The 24,375-nt window shown below is 39.5% G+C and overlaps 1 protein-coding gene across 3 annotated transcripts; it reads left to right on the top strand.

Annotated features, from left to right (window-relative positions):
- Window positions 1-2,876: 2,876 nt before the first annotated feature.
- On the top strand, window positions 2,877-23,771 carry LOC125460879 (uncharacterized). 3 transcript variants are annotated; one of them, XM_059652458.1, is made up of 6 exons: window positions 2,877-3,001; window positions 10,381-10,588; window positions 13,390-13,491; window positions 13,667-13,796; window positions 15,734-15,933; window positions 19,638-23,771. In XM_059652458.1, exons 2-6 carry the CDS (start codon window positions 10,401-10,403, stop codon window positions 20,698-20,700), a joined length of 1,683 nt encoding a protein of 560 aa, XP_059508441.1. In that variant the 5' UTR covers window positions 2,877-3,001; window positions 10,381-10,400; the 3' UTR covers window positions 20,701-23,771. The 3 variants fall into 3 exon arrangements, with proteins under 3 accessions (XP_059508441.1, XP_048405002.2, XP_048405000.2); XM_048549045.2 differs by lacking the exon at window positions 2,877-3,001 and having other exon boundaries at window positions 10,469-13,300; XM_048549043.2 differs by lacking the exon at window positions 2,877-3,001 and having other exon boundaries at window positions 10,481-10,588; window positions 13,202-13,491.
- The last annotated feature ends 604 nt before the right edge of the window (window positions 23,772-24,375 follow it).

Genomic DNA, 24,375 nt, shown 5'->3' with positions numbered 1-24,375 from the left:
CTCTCGTTCTCTCTCGTTCTCTCTCTCTTTCTCTCTCTCGTTCTCTCGTTCTCTCGTTCTCTCGTTCTCTCGTTCTCTCGTTCTCTCGTTCTCTCTCGTTCTCTCTCGTTCTCTCTCTCTCTCGTTCTCTCTCTCTCTCGTTCTCTCTCTCTCTCGTTCTCTCTCTCTCTCGTTCTCTCTCGCTCGTTCTCTCTCGCTCGTTCTCTCTCGCTCGTTCTCTCTCGCTCGTTCTCTCTCTCTCGTTCTCTCTCTCTCTCGTTCTCTCTCTCTCTCGTTCTCTCTCGCTCTCTCTCTCTCGTTCTCTCTCGCTCTCTCTTGCTCGTTCTCTCTCGCTCGCTCTCTCTCGTTCTCTCTCGTTCTCTCTCGCTCTCTCTCGCTCGTTCTCTCTCGCTCGCTCTCTCTCGTTCTCTCTCGTTCTCTCTCGTTCTCTCTCGTTCTCTCTCGTTCTCTCTCTCTCGCTCGTTCTCTCTCGCTCGTTCTCTCTCGCTCGTTCTCTCTCGCTCGTTCTCTCTCTCTCGTTCTCTCTCTCTCGTTCTCTCTCTCTCTCGTTCTCTCTCTCTCTCTCGTTCTCTCTCTCTCTCTCTCTCTCTCGTTCTCTCTCTCTCTCTCGTTCTCTCTCTCTCTCTCGTTCTCTCTCGTTTTCTCTCTCTCTCGTTTTCTCTCTCTCTCGTTCTCTCTCTCTCTCGTTCTCTCTCGTTCTCTCTCTCTCTCGTTCTCTCTCTCTCTCGTTCTCTCTCTCTCTCGTTCTCTCTCGTTCTCTCTCTCTCTCGTTCTCTCTCTCTCTCGTTCTCTCTCTCTCTCGTTCTCTCTCGTTCTCTCTCTCTCGTTCTCTCTCTCTCTCTCTCGTTCTCTCTCGTTCTCTCTCGTTCTCTCTCGTTCTCTCTCTCTCTCTCTCTCGTTCTCTCTCGTTCTCTCTCGTTCTCTCTCTCTTTCTCTCTCTCTCTCGTTCTCTCGTTCTCTCTCTCTCTCGTTCTCTCTCTCTCTCGTTCTCTCGTTCTCTGTCTCGTTCTCTCTCTCTCTCTCGTTCTCTCTCGTTCTCTCTCGTTCTCTCTCGTTCTCTCTCGTTCTCTCGTTCTCTCTCGTTCTCTCTCGTTCTCTCTCTCTCTCGTTCTCTCTCGTTCTCTCTCGTTCTCTCTCGTTCTCTCTCGTTCTCTCTCGTTCTCTCTCTCTCTCGTTCTCTCTCTCTCTCTCTCTCTCTCTCTCTCGTTCTCTTCGTTCTCTCGTTCTCTCGTTCTCTCTCGTTCTCTCTCGTTCTCTCTCGTTCTCTCTCGTTCTCCCTCGTTCTCTCTCGTTCTCTCTCGTTCTCTCTCTCTCTCGTTCTCTCTCTCTCTCTCGTTCTCTCTCGTTTTCTCTCTCTCTCGTTCTCTCTCTCTCTCGTTCTCTCTCGTTCTCTCTCTCTCTCGTTCTCTCTCTCTCTCGTTCTCTCTCTCTCTCTCTCTCTCTCGTTCTCTCTCTCTTTCTCTCTCTCTCTCGTTCTCTCGTTCTCTCTCTCTCTCTCGTTCTCTCTCTCTCTCGTTCTCTCTCTCTCTCTCGTTCTCTCTCTCTCTCTCGTTCTCTCTCTCTCTCTCGTTCTCTCTCGTTCTCTCGTTCTCTCTCGTTCTCTCTCTCTCTCGTTCTCTCTCTCTCTCTCGTTCTCTCGTTCTCTCGTTCTCTCTCGTTCTCTCTCGTTCTCTCTCGTTCTCTCTCGTTCTCTCTCTCTCTCGTTCTCGCTCGTTCTCTCTCGCTCGTTCTCTCTCGCTCGTTCTCTCTCTCTCTCTCGTTCTCTCTCTCTCTCGTTCTCTCTCGCTCTCTCTCTCTCGCTCTCTCTCTCTCGCTCTCTCTCTCTCGCTCGCTCTCTCTCGCTCTCTCTCGCTCGCTCTCTCTCGCTCGTTCTCTCTCGCTCGTTCTCTCTCGCTCGTTCTCTCTCTCTCTCTCGTTCTCTCTCGTTTTCTCTCTCTCTCGTTCTCTCTCTCTCTCGTTCTCTCTCTCTCTCGTTCTCTCTCGTTCTCTCTCTCTCTCGTTCTCTCTCTCTCTCGTTCTCGTTCTCTCTCGTTCTCTCTCTCTCTCGTTCTCTCTCTCGCTCTCGTTCTCTCGCTCTCTCGTTCTCTCTCGCTCTCTCGCTCTCTCTCGCTCGTTCTCTCTCGCTCGTTCTCTCTCGCTCGTTCTCTCTCGCTCGTTCTCTCTCGCTCGTTCTCTCTCTCTCTCTCGTTCTCTCTCTCTCTCTCGTTCTCTCTCTCTCTCTCGTTCTCTCTCGTTTTCTCTCTCTCTCGTTCTCTCTCTCTCTCGTTCTCTCTCGTTCTCTCTCTCTCTCTCGTTCTCTCTCTCTCTCGTTCTCTCTCTCTCTCGTTCTCTCTCTCTCTCGTTCTCTCGCTCTCTCGTTCTCTCTCTCGCTCTCTCGCTCTCTCGTTCTCTCTCTCTCGTTCTCTCTCTCTCGTTCTCTCTCTCTCTCGTTCTCTCTCTCTCGTTCTCTCTCTCTCGTTCTCTCTCGCTCGTTCTCTCTCGCTCGTTCTCTCTCGCTCGTTCTCTCTCGCTCGTTCTCTCTCGCTCGTTCTCTCTCGCTCGTTCTTTCTCTCTCTCTCGTTCTCTCTCGCTCGTTCTTTCTCTCTCTCTCGTTCTCTCTCGCTCGTTCTTTCTCTCTCTCTCTCGTTCTCTCTCTCGTTCTCTCTTTCTCGTTCTCTCGTTCTCTCTCCACCATGTCTGTGGCGTACTTTGTCTGGTACGGTCTGCTTGTATGGCATGCAAAACAACACTCTTCACTGTATCTCCGTACATGTGACAGCAATAAGTCACAACCATGAAATTTTGTATCCTGAATTCTGCTGATGTTCAAAAAAAAATGTTGAAATACTGTGGCATAATTTGTTACTCACTGCTTGTATTTTTTCCACTAAGTTATTCAGTCAGATTGTCAACATGTTTGATTATTTCAAGGCAAGGTCAATAAAGAGTTGACACCATGGAGACGTTGTACAAGACCAAGTTCATGACTAGCAGTGAACAAATACTTCAAAGGGAAGCATCAGTAAGTACTTCTGTACTAAAGTTGGGGTGAAATGGTGACAAATTTGTAGAATTTGAATTGATATACAGAATGGATCCTTTTTTTGTATTACTTCTTATAGAATGGTTATCTCTTTTTGTAACAATCTGAACAGAATTTCAACACTAAAACATATATTTTAGTGAAAAATGTTGTTAAAAGAATGTCATTTACGTCAGCAATTCTTGAGCTTCTCTACTGTCTGCCTTAATGTGGATCCATGGTAACTGCAGTTGGGTACTTTAGTAATCCTTAATGCAGAATTACCCTGGACTCCTCATCACCTTAAGTGGATATGAAATCATGCTCAGCAATCAACGTTGAGATAAACCATAAATTCAGAATGTGGTAGTTCTAGATGGAAAATAATTATACCAGAGTATGTCAGTTCACAGTGTGCTTCCAATACTTCAGATCTGAAGTGAGAAAATACTGACTCAGTACACTTTACAGTAATTTTTTAACAGTATGTTTTATCAAATTAACATTGAATGTCAGTTGGGACAGTTGTGTAAGAACAAATTACTGCAACTGCTGGAAATCTGAAATGAAAAAATGCTGAAAATATTGAGCAGCTCAGGTGGATTCTGTAGAGAAAAGCAAAGTTAACATTTCAGGTTCATGGCCATTCATCAGAACAGTTCTGACATTTGTCATCTATTCTATTATCATTTGAAGTAGTTGCTTATTAAGTGAATGCGCCCATACTACGGCAGATGGAGTTCAACATAAACAGGGGTGAGGTTATCAATTTTGAATGGAGAAAAGATAGATCAGGCTACATCCTTGATGGTATGAAGTTAAAAACAATGGTTGCCCAAAGATACTTGGGAGTTCAGGTGCATAGATCTATAAAATGTCGCAGACAGATGCAGAAAATAATCAAAAAAACTGATTGCCTTTATCCATCGAGGACTGGAATATAGGATGCAGAAGTAATGCTGCAGTTATACAACACCCTGGTTAGACCCCACTTGGAGTACTGTGAGCAGATCTGGGCATCACACCTTTCGGAAGGATATATGGGCCGTGGAGGAAATACAGTAAATTTACAAGAATAATACATGGATTTCAGGTATTAAGTTTTGTACAGAGATTAATTGACAGGTTTTTTTACAGAATGTGCTCACTGTAAAAGTTTACAGCTTTGGGTTTAGTTTCATTTTAATGGTGCAAATGGTAACGTTTATGGAGATTGGTGCAAATTAAGCATGTTTTCTCTAGAATTTAGAAGGTTAAAGGGTGATCTAGTCAATGCCTTCAAGATATTAAAAGGAAAAGACAGTGTAGATAGAGATAAATTATTTCCACTGGTTGGGCATTCTAGAACTAGGGGGCACAGTCCGAGAATTAGAACTAGACTGTTGAAAGATGTTCGGAAATTTCTGCACGCACAGTGGTAGTTGTTTAGAGATAATAGGAACTGTAGATGCTGGAGAATCCGCGATAACAAGATGTAGAGCTGGATGAACACAGGCCAAGCAGCATCAGAGGAGCAGGAAAGCTGATGTTTCAGGCCTAGACCACCTCCAGAAGTGGGGGAGGGGAAGGGGGTTCTGAAATAATTGGCGAGAGAGGGGAAGGCAGATAGAAGATGGATACAGGAGAAGATGGGTGGAGAGGAGACAGACAAGTCAAAGAGGCAGGGATGGAGCCAGTAAAAGTGAGTGTAGGTGGGGAGGTAGGGAGGATGGACAGGTCAAGGGGGCAGGATGAGGTTAGTAGGTAGGAAATGGGGGTGTGGCTTGAGGTGGGAGGAGGGGATAGGTAAGAGGAAAAACAGGTTAGGGAAGCAGAGACAAGCTGGGCTGGTTTTGGGATGCGATAGGAGGAGGGGAGATTTTGAAACCTGCAGCCCAATGGTATCAATGTGGATTTCACAAGCTTCAAAAATCTCCCGTCCTGCTACCGCTTCCTAAAACCAGCCCAGCTCGTTCCTGCCTCCCTAACCTGTTCTTCCTCTCACCCATCCCCTCCTCCCACCTCAAGCCGCAGCCCATTCCCTACCTACTAACCTCATCCCGCCCCCTTGAACTGTCCGTCCTCCCTGGACTGACCTATCCCCTCCCTACCTCAGCACCTACACTCACCTCTACTGGCTCCATCCCTGCCTCTTTGACTTGTCTGTCTCCTCTCCACCTACCTTCTCCTCTATCCATCTTCGATCGGCCTCCCCGTCTCCCCCTCTCTCCCTATTTATTTCAGAACCCTCCCCCATTTCTGATGAAGGGTCTAGGCTTGTAGTTGTTTAGAGCTCTCTTGCCCACATGGCACTGGAGGCAGGATCAGTTTTTAGTTTTAAATCTGAAGAGCCATTTTTGTTAAGCAGTGATTTTAAGGGAAATGGAACAAAGGCTGGTGTATGGAGTTAGGCCAGAGATCAGGTATGATCTCAATGCATGGTGGAACAGACTCAAGGAGCTGAATAGCTTACTTTTGTTCCTATGTTTTTAAATCTTCAAATATGGTTATTTTACGTTTGAAGTGATATTAACAGCTTCAATTTTAACATGCACATATACAATATATTCACAGAACCATGTCACTGTGCACAAAAGACCAAAAGAAACATTGAGAATAATTGGTAAGATTGCAAGTTTCTGAAATATCGAATCACAGATGGATGAACTGGGCTTTAGTTTACAACAGTATCCACATAACGCTGAGGTTCTCGTCTGAAGATGTGAGCTGTATCTTCAGCAATTTATATTTTTCTCAGGACATTTTTATGAAAAATGTGTTGAATTTTCAGAATAAGGTCACACTTTTAAAAGTAATGGTAAATTGATTATTTGGTGAAACATGATTTGGATTATGTAACATGATAAAAAGGAGAGATGAATGACTTTCATTCTACAAAGGAAAAATCATCATCTGAAGTGAATTGTCACATTCGCATGTCAGCACTGAATGTCTGCTACAAAAAAGAAGTACGGGTGTCATAAACTCTGTAAAAACAAAGATTATAAATTTCACTTTCAGAAAATATCAAGTTAATTAGAGAAAACATTCAAATGTGTGACTGTTAAAATGTTGTTTTAAATATCCATGATGCCAGAAATTTGATGAGATGGATTTTGACTAAAGTTTTCATTTTGTGAAAATTTCCAAACTTTCCTTCTAAATGGCAATTTTCCTGAGGGAATTCTCTGATATGTTGCACCAGCACTTTGTTGCTACTTTCAGAGTTTAGTTTATTATTAAATAAGCACTCAAGATATTATTTCTGACTGACTTAACCTGAAAAAAATCATAATAGAAGATAGGTCAGGAGTTGAGAGAAAAGCCTACAAACATATGCCAGTAGTGAACTTATTTAGTGAATCAATAATGAAAGTGAACCTACAAGGCACAGAGTTTATTCTTGAGTTGGTTGTAGTATAAAGTGGTAGTTGGCCATTTGCCACTTGTGGAAGAGAGTTCTAAACAACTACCACTCTGTGTGTTTTATCCATCTCTTCCGATTTTTATTGTTGTTCAAGTTAAGAGATCCACTTCTAGGACTATCCTTCTTGTGCTTCCTGACGTTTCTTCAGACTTTGTCTGTGATTGACATCCTTATCTTTGTTCAACACTTGTCCCCTATTGGACACTGGAATGAGACTGCTATTACTTGCGCCTATCTTTAATTATCAAATCATGGATTATTTCTTGTATTGTTCTCTTCCTTTTCCTGTAGTTATATCTGGATTCACCAACGGATCTGTCTTGGGCTCTATCTGCAGCAAAATGTCATTTTCTGTCCTGCCTTTAAGATGTTAGAACATAAGTATTGCTGAAAAGGCACATTTTAATAAGGCTTTCTGTCTTGAACTCATCAGGATTATTCACAAGAACACCAGTATAAAGGGGAAAATATTTTTGCACCTTATGAAGAGAGTATTTGGATGGGTTGGCAAATGAATTCCGATTGCCCTGTAGAATATGAGTGTTACATGATGATGATTGATAGTTGAATGCCTGGCTTTAATTAAATTTGAACCAGGAAGGTTGACTCTGATTGGTAAAGGTGTTTCCCTGAGGAATGAACCAGAGAATAACTGCCACTTGTTTTGTTTACACAAGTTCTTTGTCTCTGTAAAGAACATGCTCCTGTATGATAATATATTTAGTTTCCAGTAGACGGAGATATGCCATACTGCAGGCCTGCTGGCGATCTTAAATTGGTTGTCTATGGAATTTTTAGCGCACTCAGGTTAATTTAGCAAATACTGTCGAATTGCAGAATGACATCCAGTGCTGGACATCTGTGAGGTTTGTAAGCGTGGGCTGTTTAGTTACAGTCAATATTTTGCCTGTAGGGAACATCCATGTTGTTTGATGCAATCTGACAGTCTTTGGAATGGATGGCCTACATACTTGGCACCACAACAGCACTGAAATTTGTATACCACATGACTTATTTGTGTGATAGGCAGAATAGCTTTTTGACTTGATGGCAGTACCTATTAGTTGAAACACTACTTGTGTTGCTTGCTGCATAGTGTGAAACAGCTAGCCTTTTGATAAAATCTTTCTGGTGCCTTTCTCTTCTAGAGTAATCTGAGGTAGGCTAGACACTTTTCAAGTTCAGATGGTGGCTGTAGGCTTGGTGGTATCCTTGTGCAATATACTGCAAAAAATGACCTAATCACAATAGACATAATACTGCAGGATGTGTCATATTTCAGCGTCAAGCTTGCATGGTGATCAATGACTTGAGCATATTATTGCCAATAAGGCCAATCTTGTAGAGTGAAGGAATCCTAATATATATGTTGCTAAATGAAGGCTTGCAGTAGACTGTAGTAGAGAATCCCTTGGTAGATTTCTCAATTAGCAAATCAAGTAAGACTTCCCCAAAGTCCATCTCAGGAGCATAATAAAGTCCCTCAGGGTGAGCTGGGGGTAGGTGGGAAGGCAGTTGGCTATTGAGTCCTGCCTTATGTTGCATGCTTAGACACTGAAAAAAACAGTGGTGCAGTAGTTAGTACTGCAGCTTTACACTACCAGGATACCAGGTTCAATTCTGCCCTTGGGCTACTGTCTGTGTGGAGTTTGCACAGTCTCCCAATATCTGCATGGGTTTCTGCTGTGTTCTCTGGTTTCTTCCAACAGTCGAGTCTCATGCAGGGTAGGTGGATTGGCCATGCTAAATTGCCCATTGTGTCTAGAGTCTTGGTGGATTAGCCATGGGAAACTTAGGGATAGGGTAGGGGTCTGGGTCTATGTGGGATGCCCTTCAGAGGCTTGGCGAGGACTTGATGAGCTGAATGATTTGCTTCCACACTATAGGGATTCTATGTAACAACCAGCCCCATGTGCTTAAATCCCTGTGTGAAGTTGCTTCTCCCTAATTGTCCTCTCCTACATTGTAGGACGAACAATCCTGTGTCTGTAAAATCCTGTTTCTAATCTAATTTCCATAATTAATTTTACATAACTATAGGTCTTTACTTACATTATTTGCTCTTACATTGCCATGCCAAATGTTTGATCTGGTGGGTAACAGAGCTTCTAGGACTCTAAAAGATCATTTTCTCTTACCATAGAAATGTTATCAATGCTCCATTTTATATCTGTTTTGATAATCTTCCTGTCATCTCATTTTAGTCTCTTTGTTTATTTAATGACATATATGGTCTCCATTTTCCCCAGAAACTAAATATTAGTGTCTGATTAAGAGCATTAATTGCTCTGAAAACTTATAACCTTTCCTTTTAGCTGTTTACCATTCTCAATAGCCAGCCATCTCTCTGTTTTCATTGTCTGCTTTTTCCATTTAGTCCGTCTGATAACCTTCTAAATTCTCCCATTACATGAGTAAACTCATTTGCCAACCTGGTCTGCTGCATTGTCACCATGTCCTTCTCAGGTTTTGAGGCTTGGAGTTTGAGAAATGTGAGTTGGTGTCCCTTTTATTTCTGAGTTAGCACCTACTGTTCAAAATTTCACATCCTACAGGAATAGTTGCTGCCCCTTTCTGTGCAAATGTTTTTAGATTATGTTAATTTATTCAATTTTATTTGCATATTGTATCAGCTAAGATACTTAGCATCTCCTCCCAGCCCCACATTTAGTTCCTGTTTTAGTTAAATTTCTGTTTTAAAAGTCTTTATACACTTCATAGAATGAACATGCAGTGTAGTGAATTGCTTGATGTTCACCCTGGTCTTTTGATTTTCTTGAGCTAAACGTTGGGAAGACCAAAGCTATCATCTTTACCCTCAACCTATTTTTGGTACACAGTTCATCCAAGCCATTACTTCAAGTTGGGCAAGACTTTGCTGCTTTGGTATTCTTTCTGCCCATAATTTGAGCAACTAATCTTATGTGGTCTTCATTCTGAAGACTGCCAACCTCCACCTTTGTAACATTTGTACATATTCACCAATAACTCAGCTCCCTTGTGATTGATACCCTTGTTTATTATTTTCTCAAGATCTATTTCAATTCTTTGATTAGCCTCCCCTTCTCTATGTTCCTTAAGGTTTAGTTCAATCAAGTGCAACCACCACCCACAAACCGTTCTACCTCAAAGTCTACTTATCCACTCCCCCTGTCCTCATTAACCTACATTATGATTCCCCAACAATTCCAGTGTAACATTCCCATGCTTATGTTAATTTCCTTCATGGCGTCCTTCTCATGGCTGTAAACACCTCTAGCCTGACTTGAGATAGGATCCAAGTAACTGATGAATGTGGTTGGTAGAATTGAAAAACAAGTCAAGTAACAGGGGGGCAATGTGCAAGTGACTGATTGCTTGATGCAATTTTTTGATAAAGCTTGTTGTACCAAAATCTCCCAAAGTTACTCACAATGCTCAAATGCTTTAATGAGGCTAACTTCTGGAAAACTAGACATTAATATACTTCACTGGTAGCACTCTCAATCAATGATAATAAAATGTGAGGCTGGATGAACACAGCAGGCCAAGCAGCATCTCAGGAGCACAAAAGCTGATGTTTCGGGCCTAGACCCTTCATCAATCAGTTGTTTCTTTCAAAGAGGTTTAAAACAGTATTTGAACGACTGATTGGGGACTCAGATATGGAGCCATAGTTTGTATACATTGCAGACTGATGGTTAAATATACGCTAAAATATTTTATAATGTTTAGTGAAATGTAAGAGAATTCACAAAGCAAACTATGTAACAAAATTTACAATATCTTGGTCCTTTATTGAAAAGGATGGCAGAATTTTCAATTGGTTGGTGAAGTAATAGGCAAAATTTCCCCAGCTTTGCCATTCATTGGATGTTCAGGGGGACAAAATTTGCAAGTGGGAATAATACTCTCAGATTTAGCATTCCACTTTTTGTAACATTTATTTAGATGATTTATTGGACATGTCAAATTCGCATCTCTGTTGTTACAGAAACAAAGACATGCCTGAAAATGTCAGATCCACATCTTCCAAAAATCAGCTGTGCAGTTGTTCAAAAGAATGATGTAAAACGAAGTGAAGTGCCATTTTCTAGTATTGTTGACTTCTTTATGGAAAGGAAGAAAATTCTTCAATGGAATGGACTTCAGTGGCAGAGCATCAATATATCTGTGCCCTGCAATTTCCCTTTGGTCATAAGGTAGGAAAATTCCATTGAAACATTCACTAATCTGAAAAAAAGAAGAATAAATAGAAATTAGATTAAAGCAGGCAAGTAAAAACTGTACTGCAGCAATATTCTTCAAAAAAGATTAAAAGAAATTTTAAAGAGACAAAACTGTCTACAGTTCCTAAACTGTTAGTTAGCTCCTCAAACATCCACCCCAAGAAAGGAATTGTACAAAGAACAAGACAGCACAGGAGCAGGCTGTTCGGCCGTCCAAGCCTACGCAAACATGTTTTGCTCCTCCTTACAAAAACCGCCTTCACCTACAGGATCCATATCTGTCTGTTCCCTTCCTATTCATGTATTCGTCCAGGTGCATCTTGAATGCAGCAGTTGTGTATGCTTCCACCACCACCTCTGGCAGTGCATTCTAGACACTCGCCACTCTTTGTGTGGAAAAACTTGTCTCGCCCTTCTCTTTTAACCTCCACCTGCACACCCCCAACCACTGCACCTGTGTCCCCGAGTAACTGACCCCTTCACCCTGGGAAAAAGCCTCATACTTTCCACTCAATCCATGCCATTCATAATCTTATAAACTTCCATCAGGTTTCCCCCTCAACCTCCCGAGTTCTAATGAAAACAAATTCAGTCTATCCAACCTTTCTTCATGGCTAAAATCCCCCGTACCAGGTGACATTTTGGTAAACCTTTTCTGTACCCTCTGCAAAGCATCTGCATCACTCTGGTAGTGTGGTGCCCAGGACTGTACACAATATTCCAAGAGCGCCCTAACTGAAGTTCTGCAAAGCTGCAACATTATTTGTCTATCCTCATACTCATTACCCCCTTCAAAGAGGAAATGCTTGCCATAGGCCTTTTTTTTTAACTACCTTATCTATGTGTGCTGCCACCTTCAGTGGTCTGTGGAACTGCACACCCGGTTGACTCTGCATATCAAGTCCTGAGGGTTCTGCTATTCACTGTATAGTTTTCACCCGTACTTGAACTTCCAAAATTCATCTCCTCACATTTGTCCAGATTGAACTCCATCTGCCATTTTTCTGCTCATGCCTCCAACTGATCTTTATCTTGCTGTAACCTCCTCAGTCCTCCTCAGTATCCACAACTCCACCAATCTTTGTGTCATCTGCAAACTTAGGAATTAGGCCAGCCATGCTTTCCTCTCAATCATTTGTGGACCACGAAGAGCAGAGGCTCCAGCACTGATCCCTATGGAACACCACTAGTCTCGATTTTCCATTCCAAAAAGCATCCTTCCATTGCTACCACTGTCTCCTATGACTAAGCCAGTTAACTAACCATCTTGCCAGCTCACCCTGATACCACGTGACTCATCTTTTGTACCAGTCTGCCATGTGGACCTTGTCAAAGGCTTTACTGAAGTCCATGTAGACAACATCAACCACTTTTCCCTCATCAATCATCTTCATTACCTCCTCAAAAAACTTGATCAAGTTATTGAAGCACAACCTCTCCCACACAAAACCACGCTGACTATTGCTAATTAGCCCATTTGTTCTAACTGCTTTTAGATCTTGTCCCTGAGAATCTTTTCCAGTATTTGCCTACTACCAACAGAAGGCTCAAGGCCTATAATTTCCTGGATTATCCCTGCTACCCTTTCTTAAACAATGGGACAACATTGGCTACTTTCCAGTCCTCTGAGACCTCACCTGTGGCCAAAAGGGATGCAAAGATGTCTGTCAATGCTCCAGCAATTTGTTCTCTTGCCTCCCTCAATATTTTGAGATGAATCCCATCAGGACTTGAGGACTTATCTACTTTTAATACTTCTTAAGATGCACAATACCTCTTCCTTTTTAATAGCAACTTGGCTTAGAAGTTCCACATCCCCTTCCCTGAGATCACCCTGTACCTGTACGCTGCTAACACCAGCTCTTGTCTTTTGAATTTTATGTCTCCTTCTTAAAACCAGGGACATTAATCTGGTATCTTTTTCAACAATTTTGTACATAAGCTGTTACTAATTCAATTACCTCATTATCCTTCACAAATGTGTTGCAGAGTATCCACTGCCTTATTGATGTCCTCTCCAAGTGAGTAAAATGGACCCTACTTCTTGTTTAATTTTAAAACCGTGGTTGGAGTCCTTATAAAAGCAGAACCCGTAAAAATGGAAGTGAGAAAATGCACCATCAGTGTTTAAAAAGTGGAAATGAAATATTTCCTTAAGGACAGATGGTGCAAATATTGTTAAAGATTAATTTTAAAACTCACAAATGATCCATGATAACCTGAAAACATGTATTGTTCCTTTTAGCAATTGCTAAAAGTACAGAATCTTCAAAATCAGGAATGTTAATGGATGAACAAAACTTGTTCGAGACTTTTATCGAAAAATACGCTAATGACCGGAAAGTATTCAGTTTTTCATATTAAGTCTTTATTGAATCAACTTAGCTGTAACAAGTGGCAGTCTGTTTCTGGTAACAAATAAACCTATATAAACTACAGAGATAGTAGGAGCTGCAGATACAAATGGTTTTGCAGAATAAGAATTGCGCACTACTAGACAATGAATTGCACTAATCTTTTTTAAAGTATTTATTTCCATGAAGTTTATATTTTAATTGAAATTTTGTTTTTTTTGGTTTACTGCAGAATTCATCATAAATTGAAAAAAATTGCTCAACGGACATGTAGATGAAATGCATGAAGTGATACATCTCTTCAAACAAAATGAATAAAGAACATTATCGTGTATTATTGATTTTAGTTTTCGTGACAGTTGTTAAAAGTCATGAGTAATAACTAGATATCCACTTTTTGTTGCGCTGTTCTTATTTCAGGGGTTACAAGAATAGGAACAGTGGTAAAATGGAAGATAATGAAAAGTACACAGGAAATAGAAAAGGAAGAAAAAGTTGTGGATTGGAATCCAGCATAAACAGGTTTGTGTTTTCTAAGCTTTATATATTTTATGGTACGGTTTTGCATATTGCAAGACAATGTTGTAATGACTCAATTCGTGTTCAAATGGAAGGAAATTTTAATAGTTTAACATTCCTGTGATTGCAACTGAGTGGCAGACGTGCAGTCAAGTCTGTGTTCATTTACATCTTTCAGAAAATTTGTGCAAAATGCAGTAGAAGAATTAACAAACACAAATAAAAATTGTGCCAGTTCAGCGGATAATGATGGCTATTATTCAGCTTTGCAACAATATTATGGACGACTATCAACCAAATGCCAGAAGGTAATTTCATATTAGTGGAAAATTACACTTGTTTCATTATTCATCAAATGAGAATTATATTTTCCACTGTTGTGGCTACTTATTGAAATTACTTCCTTTTACTAATTATTAAGAAGAAAATGCAGTTAGGGTTTTTATCCCTACTCACTTAATCTGGTTGCTATTCTATTAGACGAGCACAACCCAAAGCGAACAATTAAGTTTCATAAATTGATTATATAAGAACAAGTGGCTGTACATTTCTTGACAAATTTGAAGGTGGAAAACCTTTACAGTATTCGACAATTCAGCACAGACTGACTATTGAGTTAATACATGTCTTAAAATATATTATTCTTTGCAACTCAATACAATTGGCAGTTTGCAATGCATGCAGCTGGGGTGATGGCTTGAAACGGACTCATTTGTGCCAGCTTTTCTTGTCAAACCCTCAAAAAGACAATCTCTGACTTTAACTTGATAAAAATATGGAAATAGACGGTAGTGATCCTACAATTGGAGCTTTGCACTTAATGCCTTATTCCTGCTGTAAGCCTATCATTTTGCCCATGGGCCAAGGTGATGTAAACATCTGCCTGAGTAAGGTCAGAGCTTCATAAATCTGGACCACGTAACGTATGTAGCATACTCTAATTTCTGCACTGGTCTTAACGACAGGATTCTGATTACTAGTGTTCAGTGAGAGCACCTCATGAAATCATTAAGACGTCAATTCCCTCAGAGTGAACTAAGTCTCTTTTAGTCTCTTTGACCTGTACACCTTTCAAGTAGTTGGTTATTGTTTATTTAAACAGTCGTCCTGTAGCTGTTCCTTTACAGCCTCCATGTTAATTTGCTAAATTTGCCTGGATCTCTGAAGAAATAGAGGAAGATCTGGAGATGCTCCAGCAATTGTTACTTTGTTCGCGAGAACTGAGCCCAAAATCGAACTGCGAAAACACCAATAGAATAGAATGGAATATCTTTTATTGTCACATGTACTCAAGTACAGGAGTACAGTGAAAAGTTTTCAATGTCGCCTCATGTAGCATCAAAATAACTTGCCCGTATCAGCAAAAAATGGCCAGCATATTCTATGATATGTTACTTACTGATCGTTCCTCTCATGAAGGGAGGGTTAGGCTAACTTATTTGGTTAGACTGAATAAAGGTCTTTATTATAAACACCCTTTTTGTTAAACCACAGAATAAAGACTTCTTGTTAAACCACAGAACTGCTTTCGAACTTATTTGGAAAACCCCTGTGTTAGTCGCAATTATTCATGGAGACATGCCTTCTCACCTTACCCTATGCTTGTGGAGTTGTTACTCTCAAGCAATACGTGTCCAATTTTCTCCCTGTAATGCAGAGTTGCTAATGTGGATATGTCTGTTTACTCACTTCCATCAAAAAAATCTCATGAATGCATGGATTGAGCATTAACTATTAATCATCAACAGCCTTAAATTTCCATTTCTTACACAGAATGACACATCCTGCTGTGAATGGACTGTTCAGATGATGAGATATCTTCTTACACTTTAAAAATAGGGCAAGAGACTTGTTGCTGTTTGTGATGGTTGACATGTCTTATGATTTTTCTAGTCTCATGATGATAAGGTGGTTTTCTCTACAAGAGCTGCGATTTTACACCAAAGTCACAAGAACAAATAAGGATCGCAGTTGCTGAGTTGTGTTGCAACTTTGGCTGTTCCCAGGAGATTTGGCTGCCAGAGGAAACAATCTCTCATTCTATCCTATCAAGATCCATTGGAATATTGTATGTGTCAATCAGATCACCCTCATTCATCTAAATTCCAAATGCAACTGACCTGGAAAGGTGGTCATATTTCCTGGGCCATGTTAATCATTCTTAATGATTTTATTGTGATTTCTTCTTTGGCCTAATTGTGAAGTATTACAGGCTTTGTATGTCTTTTCTTCCACTGTGAACCAGGTTGGAACAAAGATGGCAGACAAGTTCCATGTTGAACATGAGGACGCGATGGATGATGATGAGATCAAAAGTACAAAGAGTAGAAATAGCTCCTCCAAATCTGTTGCGAATATGAACTTGTCAAAGGGCTTTGTGAGAAAACCTGGTAATAGTCAGCACCGATTTTCGGTGGCATACCTTGCAGAAACTGGAAATACCAGGTGAATTGAAGCACCTGTTAATGGAATGTAATTCCATTTTAATAAACTGCAGAACTAAGGTTGAAAAAGAAGCTCAGACTGCAATGACAGCTGAAGCTTTGAATGTAGGAGGATTACTATGCTAAGAATAGTAATATTTTAAAAGTTCTAAGGATAATTTGAAATGGCATGCTTTATGACACATATGCTTTCAATTTACTGCAAAATGTTTGGGTGCTGAAACAAATTGTAATTTGGTTGATACAAATGCATTACAGTAATACTGTACAGGTATTTTTTTTAAAACCACAGAACTACTTTCGAACTGTGGATGCAAAATGAGAGAATAGTTCCCAAGTGTCATCCTGGTCTACAGAATAGAACAGAGTGAAGTAAATAAACATCATGTGGAGGTGCTGATGTTAGACTGAGGTGGACAAGGTCAGAAATCACACGATACCAGGTTATAGTCCAACAGGTTTATTTGAAAACACAAGCTTTTGGAGCCTCGCCCCTCCTTCAGGTGTTAGTGAGAGAGCTAGTATCAGACACAGAATTTGTAAGTAAAAGATCAAAGGGTCACACCACTGATGAGGATGTATTAAACAAATGTAAGATGCTGTTCAATCTTTCACCAGTTAGAAAGTTTTTAACTGATATGTATATGTAAATCCATTTTTAAATTACATATACATATTAATCAATTAAAACTCTAGCTAGCATCATTTACATTTTGATCTGATCTGCACAACTTAGGTCAAAACACCACTGTAGTTTGGGTACTTTTCCATGCCTTGTACGAACACTCTCATTTGAATTTGGCTTCCAATCAGTATTGGTAGTAGGCATGAGAAGCATTATGCAGAATATTATGGTAGGCTTCCTTCACTCAGTAAACCAGTTGGGTTTCAATGGCTGTGCTAAACTTTATTGTCACATTTATTTTTTTAAACAAATGAATCCCAATTCTGAAACTGTATTGATCAACGGTTACGCTTGACAACGATTTGTGATTATGCAATTTGGAGATATGAATTTACAGTCTTGGATTATCAATCTTACATCTGATTTACAAGTCCAGCTGCAGAATCACTGCATTACCCTACTCTGTTCACAAAAACCCCTTGGTCGCCTGGTTACTTACAGCAATGGTTAATAATGCATTTCATTTAATTGTAAATGTAAAAATGAGCTAAACAAGCTTGCATACAGAATGAATTCTCTGCCCTAAGTTCCGATAATTAATAAAGCAGAATTTTCTGCACGATACATCTCGACCTTTCACCTTGGTTTAGAAAAAGTGTGTTGCAAAGAAAAGTAACTGTAGAAGCAAAATAATTAACATTAGAGACAGAAAGAAAAGTAATAAGCAATCTCTAAGACAGAAAAAATGTAAACGAGCTAAAGACAAGAAACAGGAAGAGCTTTAAAATAAACTAACAGCTATATGTTTTTACTTCATTTCCCAAATAGATTTTAAAGCATTAACATCATTGCCAATGTTTACTTAGGGTGCCAAGCATTCCGTTGCTATTCCCCTAAGAAAGTTGAGGTCTGTCTCATATAAAAGGCATGATTAACCAGTCACAGACATTAGCCTTTGTTCAGATTTAGGTTTTTTAAATAATTGTTGTTCAATATTTTAGCTGTTCATTATTTAAAAGACAGTTCAGTTTACCTTGTTTTGTCAGGCTGATTTAAAATCTGCCTTTTAAAACAAATTGATGTTTCATTTTAGTATTACTTTTTTGAATGTTACAGGTCAAATGGTGTTTGGACAAACTTCATTCAGCATACTCTTTTGCAATTTACACCTATTGTAACACTGCTGTTTAAACTTTCCACTCCTGCTTTAAACACTGTCCTATTTACTTAACCCTCTTTTGCTACCTTCTTATGTAACTCTCATTCTGAAAGGTTGAGTGTGAAAAAGTGCCTCCATGGACATTGCCAATACTTGAAAACACTTGAGTAGTATTAAAAGGCAACAATTATTCCCTAATGACCGTCCTTGCTTCTAAATATGCGATTCCAGTCACATATCTTTAGTTTATGTCTTAATTCAGGCATTGTAACTGTTGGCTTGTCCTCGATATTCTGTATCTGTGTACAATGTATTAAAACAAATGATGGTGTGTAAGGTTGGATGAACACAGCAGGCCAAGCAGCATCTCAGGAGCACAAAAGCTGACGTTTTGGACCTAGACCCTTCATCCACCTTCACGCTTTGTTATCTTGGATTCTCCAGCATCTGCAGTTCCCATTATGTCTGATGGTGTGTAAGGTGTGGTTAAAGTCGCTCACAGTCTTGCTACATTGCTCATTGTGATGCACAAAACAGACAGACATTTTAGACAATATTAAACCTATGATAAGGCAGATAAGGAAAATGGAACAATAAAGTTACAGAGGAGGGTCAAAAATACATAGAAAAGCAGAGAAATGAAAAACCAACATTGTTTACCATTTCAATATTCTTTGTTTCTTTGCAATATTCTAGAATGAAACAGGACAAAACCAGGGTCTGATGATCTGCATTTAGAATGCTGAAGGAACTAACAGCTGAAAATTATGGAGGCATATCTGTCACCTAGTCCTCCTCAGATGCACAAGTGATCCCATGGGACTGTACAGAAAAAGGGTATAAGGGTAAACCGGGCAATTACAGGCGAATTAGTTCAACCTGGTTGAAGGGGAACTTTTTAAAATTGATAATCTGGGAGAAAATTAGCTGACGTTTTGAAATATGGATTATTAATGAAAGCCAGGACAGAGCTCTTTAAAGCAAAACTAAAACAAAATGCTACAGATACTGGAACTCTGAAGTAAAAATGTAAGATACCGGGAATACTGACCAAGCCAGGCAGCATTTGTCTGGGGAAAAAAAAACAGGCTTAATATTTTAAATGGATAACGTCCGATTTTCACTTTGCATGACGATTGGCAAAGGGTAAGGGAGTGTGAGTCACTGAATTGCTGTTGCAGAGAAGCAGTACAGAAATGATCAGCTGAATGGTCTCCTGTACTGCAACGTTTTCCCCCAAAATATATTTTATTCATATTTGTGGAAGCACATTCTATAATTGTTCAACACTGACGTTAGAAAATGCTAAACAGATCAGATTTTTTTCAGTGCAAGATCTGACCTGTGCAGTGTCTCACTCTATTTACATGCACAGATTATATTTCCAATATTTGTTTTACATCAAGCATACAGCTTGAAGACTTTTACATTGTTTACTTAGTATATATTGAGAGGGTCTTAAACAGTGCTCTCTTCACTGAGACTTTGCAGTGCCTACCCTAAGCTTTTGTGCATCTTTCAGCATTTAGGATCTTGGAATGTGGCCATTTCTATGATCTATGATTCTATGCATGTGAGGCCCAAGATCCGTGCTGCTGAAATTGAGCCTGTTTTCTGTCTGTCTTAATGGCCATCTGCCCAGCCCACGTCTCATTAAAATCATGGCTCGAGTGTATTGATTACACATCTGGGGGAAAAAAAAATCTAAAACAGCGGACTATTCACAAATTCTGAAAATGAAGTTAAGATCTTAAAGACAATAGCATTTAAAGTATAATTTAAGAAAAGGTAAACTATTTTTCACAGAGCAAGAAAATTCCAAAATTATCTCTAATATAATGAAGTAGTATTTCACAAGAGTGATGTAAAACACTTCTTTTTTGTTTCTTAATAAGAGTTTAATTATTTTTCTGTTTCGAAGAGTTGAATTTGAACAAAGCTGTCACCTGCCTGGATTGAATAGAATTAGCCTGGACCTGGAAATTGGGCACAGATCTGTAAGTCAGGCTGCAAACCATTCAGAAGGAATTGGCACTGACAAGTTGTGCTTAGATAACTGTGCACGAAATGTAGAAGGTACTCGCAGTGAGAAAGAAGCTGGTCTGGACCTTGTCCCACGTGTGCAATCTGAAGTTGTTTTCCCAAGTCCAGTTCAACACGTTCCTTTTTTAACTTCAACTTGTGAAAAGCCTGAAGGAAAGATGAACAAATTAACAAAGTATCCTGATGGCAACATTCATTCGACTAAGTCTACCACCTCTATAGCAACCAGTTTAAGCAAAACATCTATCAAGCCTTGCACAGGCATGATCTCCAATGGAGCTATTTGTCACAGCACCATCAGCAAATGCTCTGACAAAGAAGATGATATAAAAGAAGAATATATTTCTGACTTCAATCATACGTTTTGCAAGAAGGCAAGAGCATGCACTGGAAGTCTACTTCCTGTTGTGGAGTCTGGTATGAGAAGCCACAATCAGAAGCAGCCTAGGAGGTCCGCCCTAAAGAAGTCATTCGATGGGCATAATCATCCTCAAATGTTGCTTCTGAAAGTTCCTAAAACGAGAGATGAATGGATGGATAGCTGTGGAAAGGAGACTTCAAAGAGAAGTGTGAAAGGCTGCTTACAAAAGAAATATCCTGTACCCATCTATCAGTCGTTAAACCAAGATTTTAGACGCTCAATTCCTGAAGCATCTACTGACTTTTGCATTAATTGCTCTTATGAACAGAAGCAAGACTGCAGATTCAGGCAACCTTGCCACCAGTCCTCGCCTTGTTATCAGAGTGTGCATAGTCTAGGGTGTGATGAAAAATGTACTTTTCAAGTCGAGAATGAACAGACTTGTTTACAACTCTCAGACTCCGTGAACTTGAAGCTGTCTAAATTCCCTTCAGCAGAGCGTACTATTGAATTATCTAGTTCCCACGGAGGTCACGTTCCTATAATAACAATGACTTGTCCTACTCCAGTGCCACATTGAAGCTCTTCATAGTGAGATGCTTTGCAGAAGGTTGTTGTCAACTTGCTTTCCCCTAATAGAGATAAATCTGTTGGGTAACTATATTGTAATAGTTTTATTTTTAGTCCAGACTAACCAGACAAGAGTGTGTGTGTGTGGTTGAGGCAAGTGCCTAACCCACATATTGGAGCCCATAGAAATTTTAACTTCTCATTTCCATATTCAGGCTTGAACTTGTACCCAGGTTCTGCACTGACCAGTGGGAGGAAATTTAGGGATGTTGGACACCATCAGGAAACAATAGGAATGGGGTGTTAATGTGCTTTTTAGTGTAGCCTGTATGTAAAGCCATGATTTACTGGGTGTGATGTTTGTACGTATTCATGATAAATTTTCTGTATTGGTATAATAGCTTATTGTATCTTTTCAGATTCCTTCATGGTCAATAAATAATTTTAGAAGCGCAGTGCTGTAGGAAATTGAAGTCAGTTGTGAGATCCTGTATTAATCTCTTTATTAGTTAGTTAAGTTGCTTTACTATAAAAATAAGAAATGATGTTTTTGATATTCATTGGTACAGGCAGACTGGGCACTTTTAATCACCAAGTGAGGAAGGGTGAATTGGCTTCCCTGTTAATGACCCCTCCCCCAAGTTGGTCATATCAAAGATTTTTAAATTTTTCACTTGTGTAGCTCTGTCACACAAATATTAAATTAATATTGCTACACAGTGTAGTATTAATCAAAATTAAAGAGCCAATTACAAGATTTTCTTGTGTAAAAGAAAGACCTTTTATTGTTAAACAAAGCCGTTCTGAACATGGAACCATGAAATGCTGCAGTCTATATGAGCTGGATGGAATTGGGGACAGGATAGTCATGACATCCTTTATATTGCTTGTAGGAAGTATATCAGTAGTAAGATTTTGCACACTACTTGATCGACCACATGTGGTCAAACATATATATAAAAGTGCAAGTCTGTGAAATATGTTCCAGAACATTCTAGAACCCCCATTCCTGAACGACTTGATAAGCATGTGTGCATCCTTAGTATCCAGCTCTGTTGCAATCCTTGTTGGTTTCTAAGGTACGAACATTTAAAAGGCTAGAAGCATTAGTTGCATGATGGAATGGCTGTATGGAAGACTAGCCATTTTTAAAATAGCTATTGAATTGCTCCAAATGTATCTTAGGGTCAGTTATAGGGAGGCAACACAAAGCTAATTCTCTTCTGCCTTGCTGGCCATCAGAAACAGATCACGTAAGCTCCGTAATTGGCATGGGCACATGTTGCCATCGATATATAGCATTGACCCCAGTATATCCTTTAAGGTCAGGAGCAAAGCCATGGAAAAGTACAACTTTCTGCTCCATCCATGATAATTAGTAGTTCCTGGGTTTTGACTGCCTAAACAATGTAAAAATATAGGAGTCAGTACAGTGTGGAGCTGGACGAACGCAGCAGATCAGGCAGCATCAGAAGAGCAATAAAGTCAATGTTTTGGGTTTACACCCTTCATCAGGACTGCCATAACCCTAAATGTTGCCTTTCCTGCTCCTCTGATGCTGCCTGACCTGTTGTATTCCTCCAGCTCCATACTGTATTGACTCTGACCCCAGCATCTGAAGTTCTTGCTAGGTCCAAACAACTAAAAATATTTGGCGCTGGTTCTTTTGACTAAAGTTATTATAATTCAGGTGTTAGAACTGTAGAGTGATGAGAATTGTGCCAATGATTGTAAAAATAATTAAACATTTCTAAGTCAGAAGGTATGATAAATACCATTGATTTCAAGGATGATATTATAAGTAGTGTAACAATAGATGGACATTGCCAAAGTACTGTGTAAAATTGTAACATAGACATGCTGGAATGTTTTCAGGTGGCACCTACTTTAGAATAAAAATCTGAATTGGATAAAATCACTATTACTACAGATTGTTTAATGATCTAAATATAAAATTTACTTCGGAGAATACCTTATCTCTGTAATAGAGCCATCATGGAAATATCTCAGACTTTTTATATGCTAATGTTTTAAACTATACATGGATATTATGTACATGTACAGCGAGTTTTACAGTTAAAATTACTTTTCATCATTTTGTGCTGCAGAACTCGAGTATTGCTAAAAAATGGCACATTTTGTTGAAACTTTTTATCTCGCTCTCATCAGGACAATTTGCAAGAATATCTGTCTGAGGAGAAAACGGACATTTATACTAAATGAGGGGAGAGTGCTGATTGGTTACCAAGTGGACTCTTATTGCTGTAGGCTTGTCCATGGAGAATAAATCAATCATTCATGGTTTTCAGACCCACTTTGAAGTTAGGTTTGTAGACTGTACATCCCGAGGATGGAAGGATCATGCTAAGCAACGTTTCCCTTTGCCTACTCACAAAGAGTAACCTACTGACCTAACTTCCTCATGCTTGCAAAAATCCGTAACATTCTGTCCAACATGAAGTGTGTTTCTGCAACTGAACAATATTTGCCTGAAGATGTAAGTTTTGATAACCAATTTTAGATAACCAGTCGGGTTTGCAGTGTGCTGCACATACAAATACTGGAAGGGGTGTACTGAAAAACAGAGCCCATGTTCTTTCCAAATAGATAGAATATGGGGCCATACTCTGCTACTTTCAGTTTAGGTGACAGCCGTTTGTTTCTTCCTTTCTTAGGGTAATGCCCCAGACAATCAGAGTCTGACTGTGTGGTTTAAATGTAAACAAGCCAGGCAATTAACTGCAGAACATCATTAATTGAAGCATTCTCTACCAGAGTCCACTTTCTCTTTTATATTGTAACTATTGGTTTACCCATCAGATTGGTGTTCGTGCAAATTTTTCTGACGAATACAAGACAAAATGCCTTTGTTCAGCAACAATAATACTTTAGCAAATTTAAAAACCACAAAGGATTACCTAGAAATGTTGGCATGTGCTAGCTGAACGAGCAGCAATTATTTTTTATTGACATGTATCTGGACCCACCAGAAACTTTGTTATTTCTTTGTTATTTAAAGTTTCTTTGCCAATTTCCAGCATCTTTTTAAAAACTGTAATTGCTTTATAAAATAAAAAAATCCAAGACGTTGACTATTTCAGTTTGATTGTGTATCATTTGAAAGTGATTTGTAATTGTACTGAAGTTGTTAAATGCAGCCTCTGGCGATCATTGTTACTTTATCAGCAGCAATGGAAGATAACGTTAGAATTTACAACACAAGCAGAGGTGATTTGGTCCATCATGTTGTGCTGGACCTTCACCTGTCTACATTGACTATGTTTTCCTGTTTTTTTCACTGTACCCTATTACACTATTCCATTTCTGACCTAACACTTATGGATCCAGTCTGAAAATCTGAATTTGACCAAAATTGTGTCAATAAAAATAAGGACTAGAATAGGATTGGATATGTTTTAACTAATTTTTAAAAAAAAATCTTATGAACTTTACCACAACTGGCCATATTGCTGTTTTACAAAACATTTTTAGATCTTTTGTGATTGGTTTGGAATTTACCTGCAAATGTTCTCTTTTGAACATGCTTTTGTAAGTTTTTATTCAAGCCCTTTCTGGCGGTTTATTCTTATGCATTGGAGCTACTTGCGTGCGTTGCAATAAACACCCACTGGTTATGTTGAATGACTTTTTGTTCTGTTAGATTTGTTACACTGATGGATTTCTA

This window comes from Stegostoma tigrinum, chromosome 18 (assembly GCF_030684315.1).
Source record: "Stegostoma tigrinum isolate sSteTig4 chromosome 18, sSteTig4.hap1, whole genome shotgun sequence".
In the NCBI taxonomy this organism is placed as follows: Eukaryota; Metazoa; Chordata; class Chondrichthyes; order Orectolobiformes; family Stegostomatidae; genus Stegostoma; species Stegostoma tigrinum.
The sequence above is the reverse complement of the archived record's forward strand: the minus strand, read 5'-3'. Positions and strand labels throughout refer to the sequence as shown.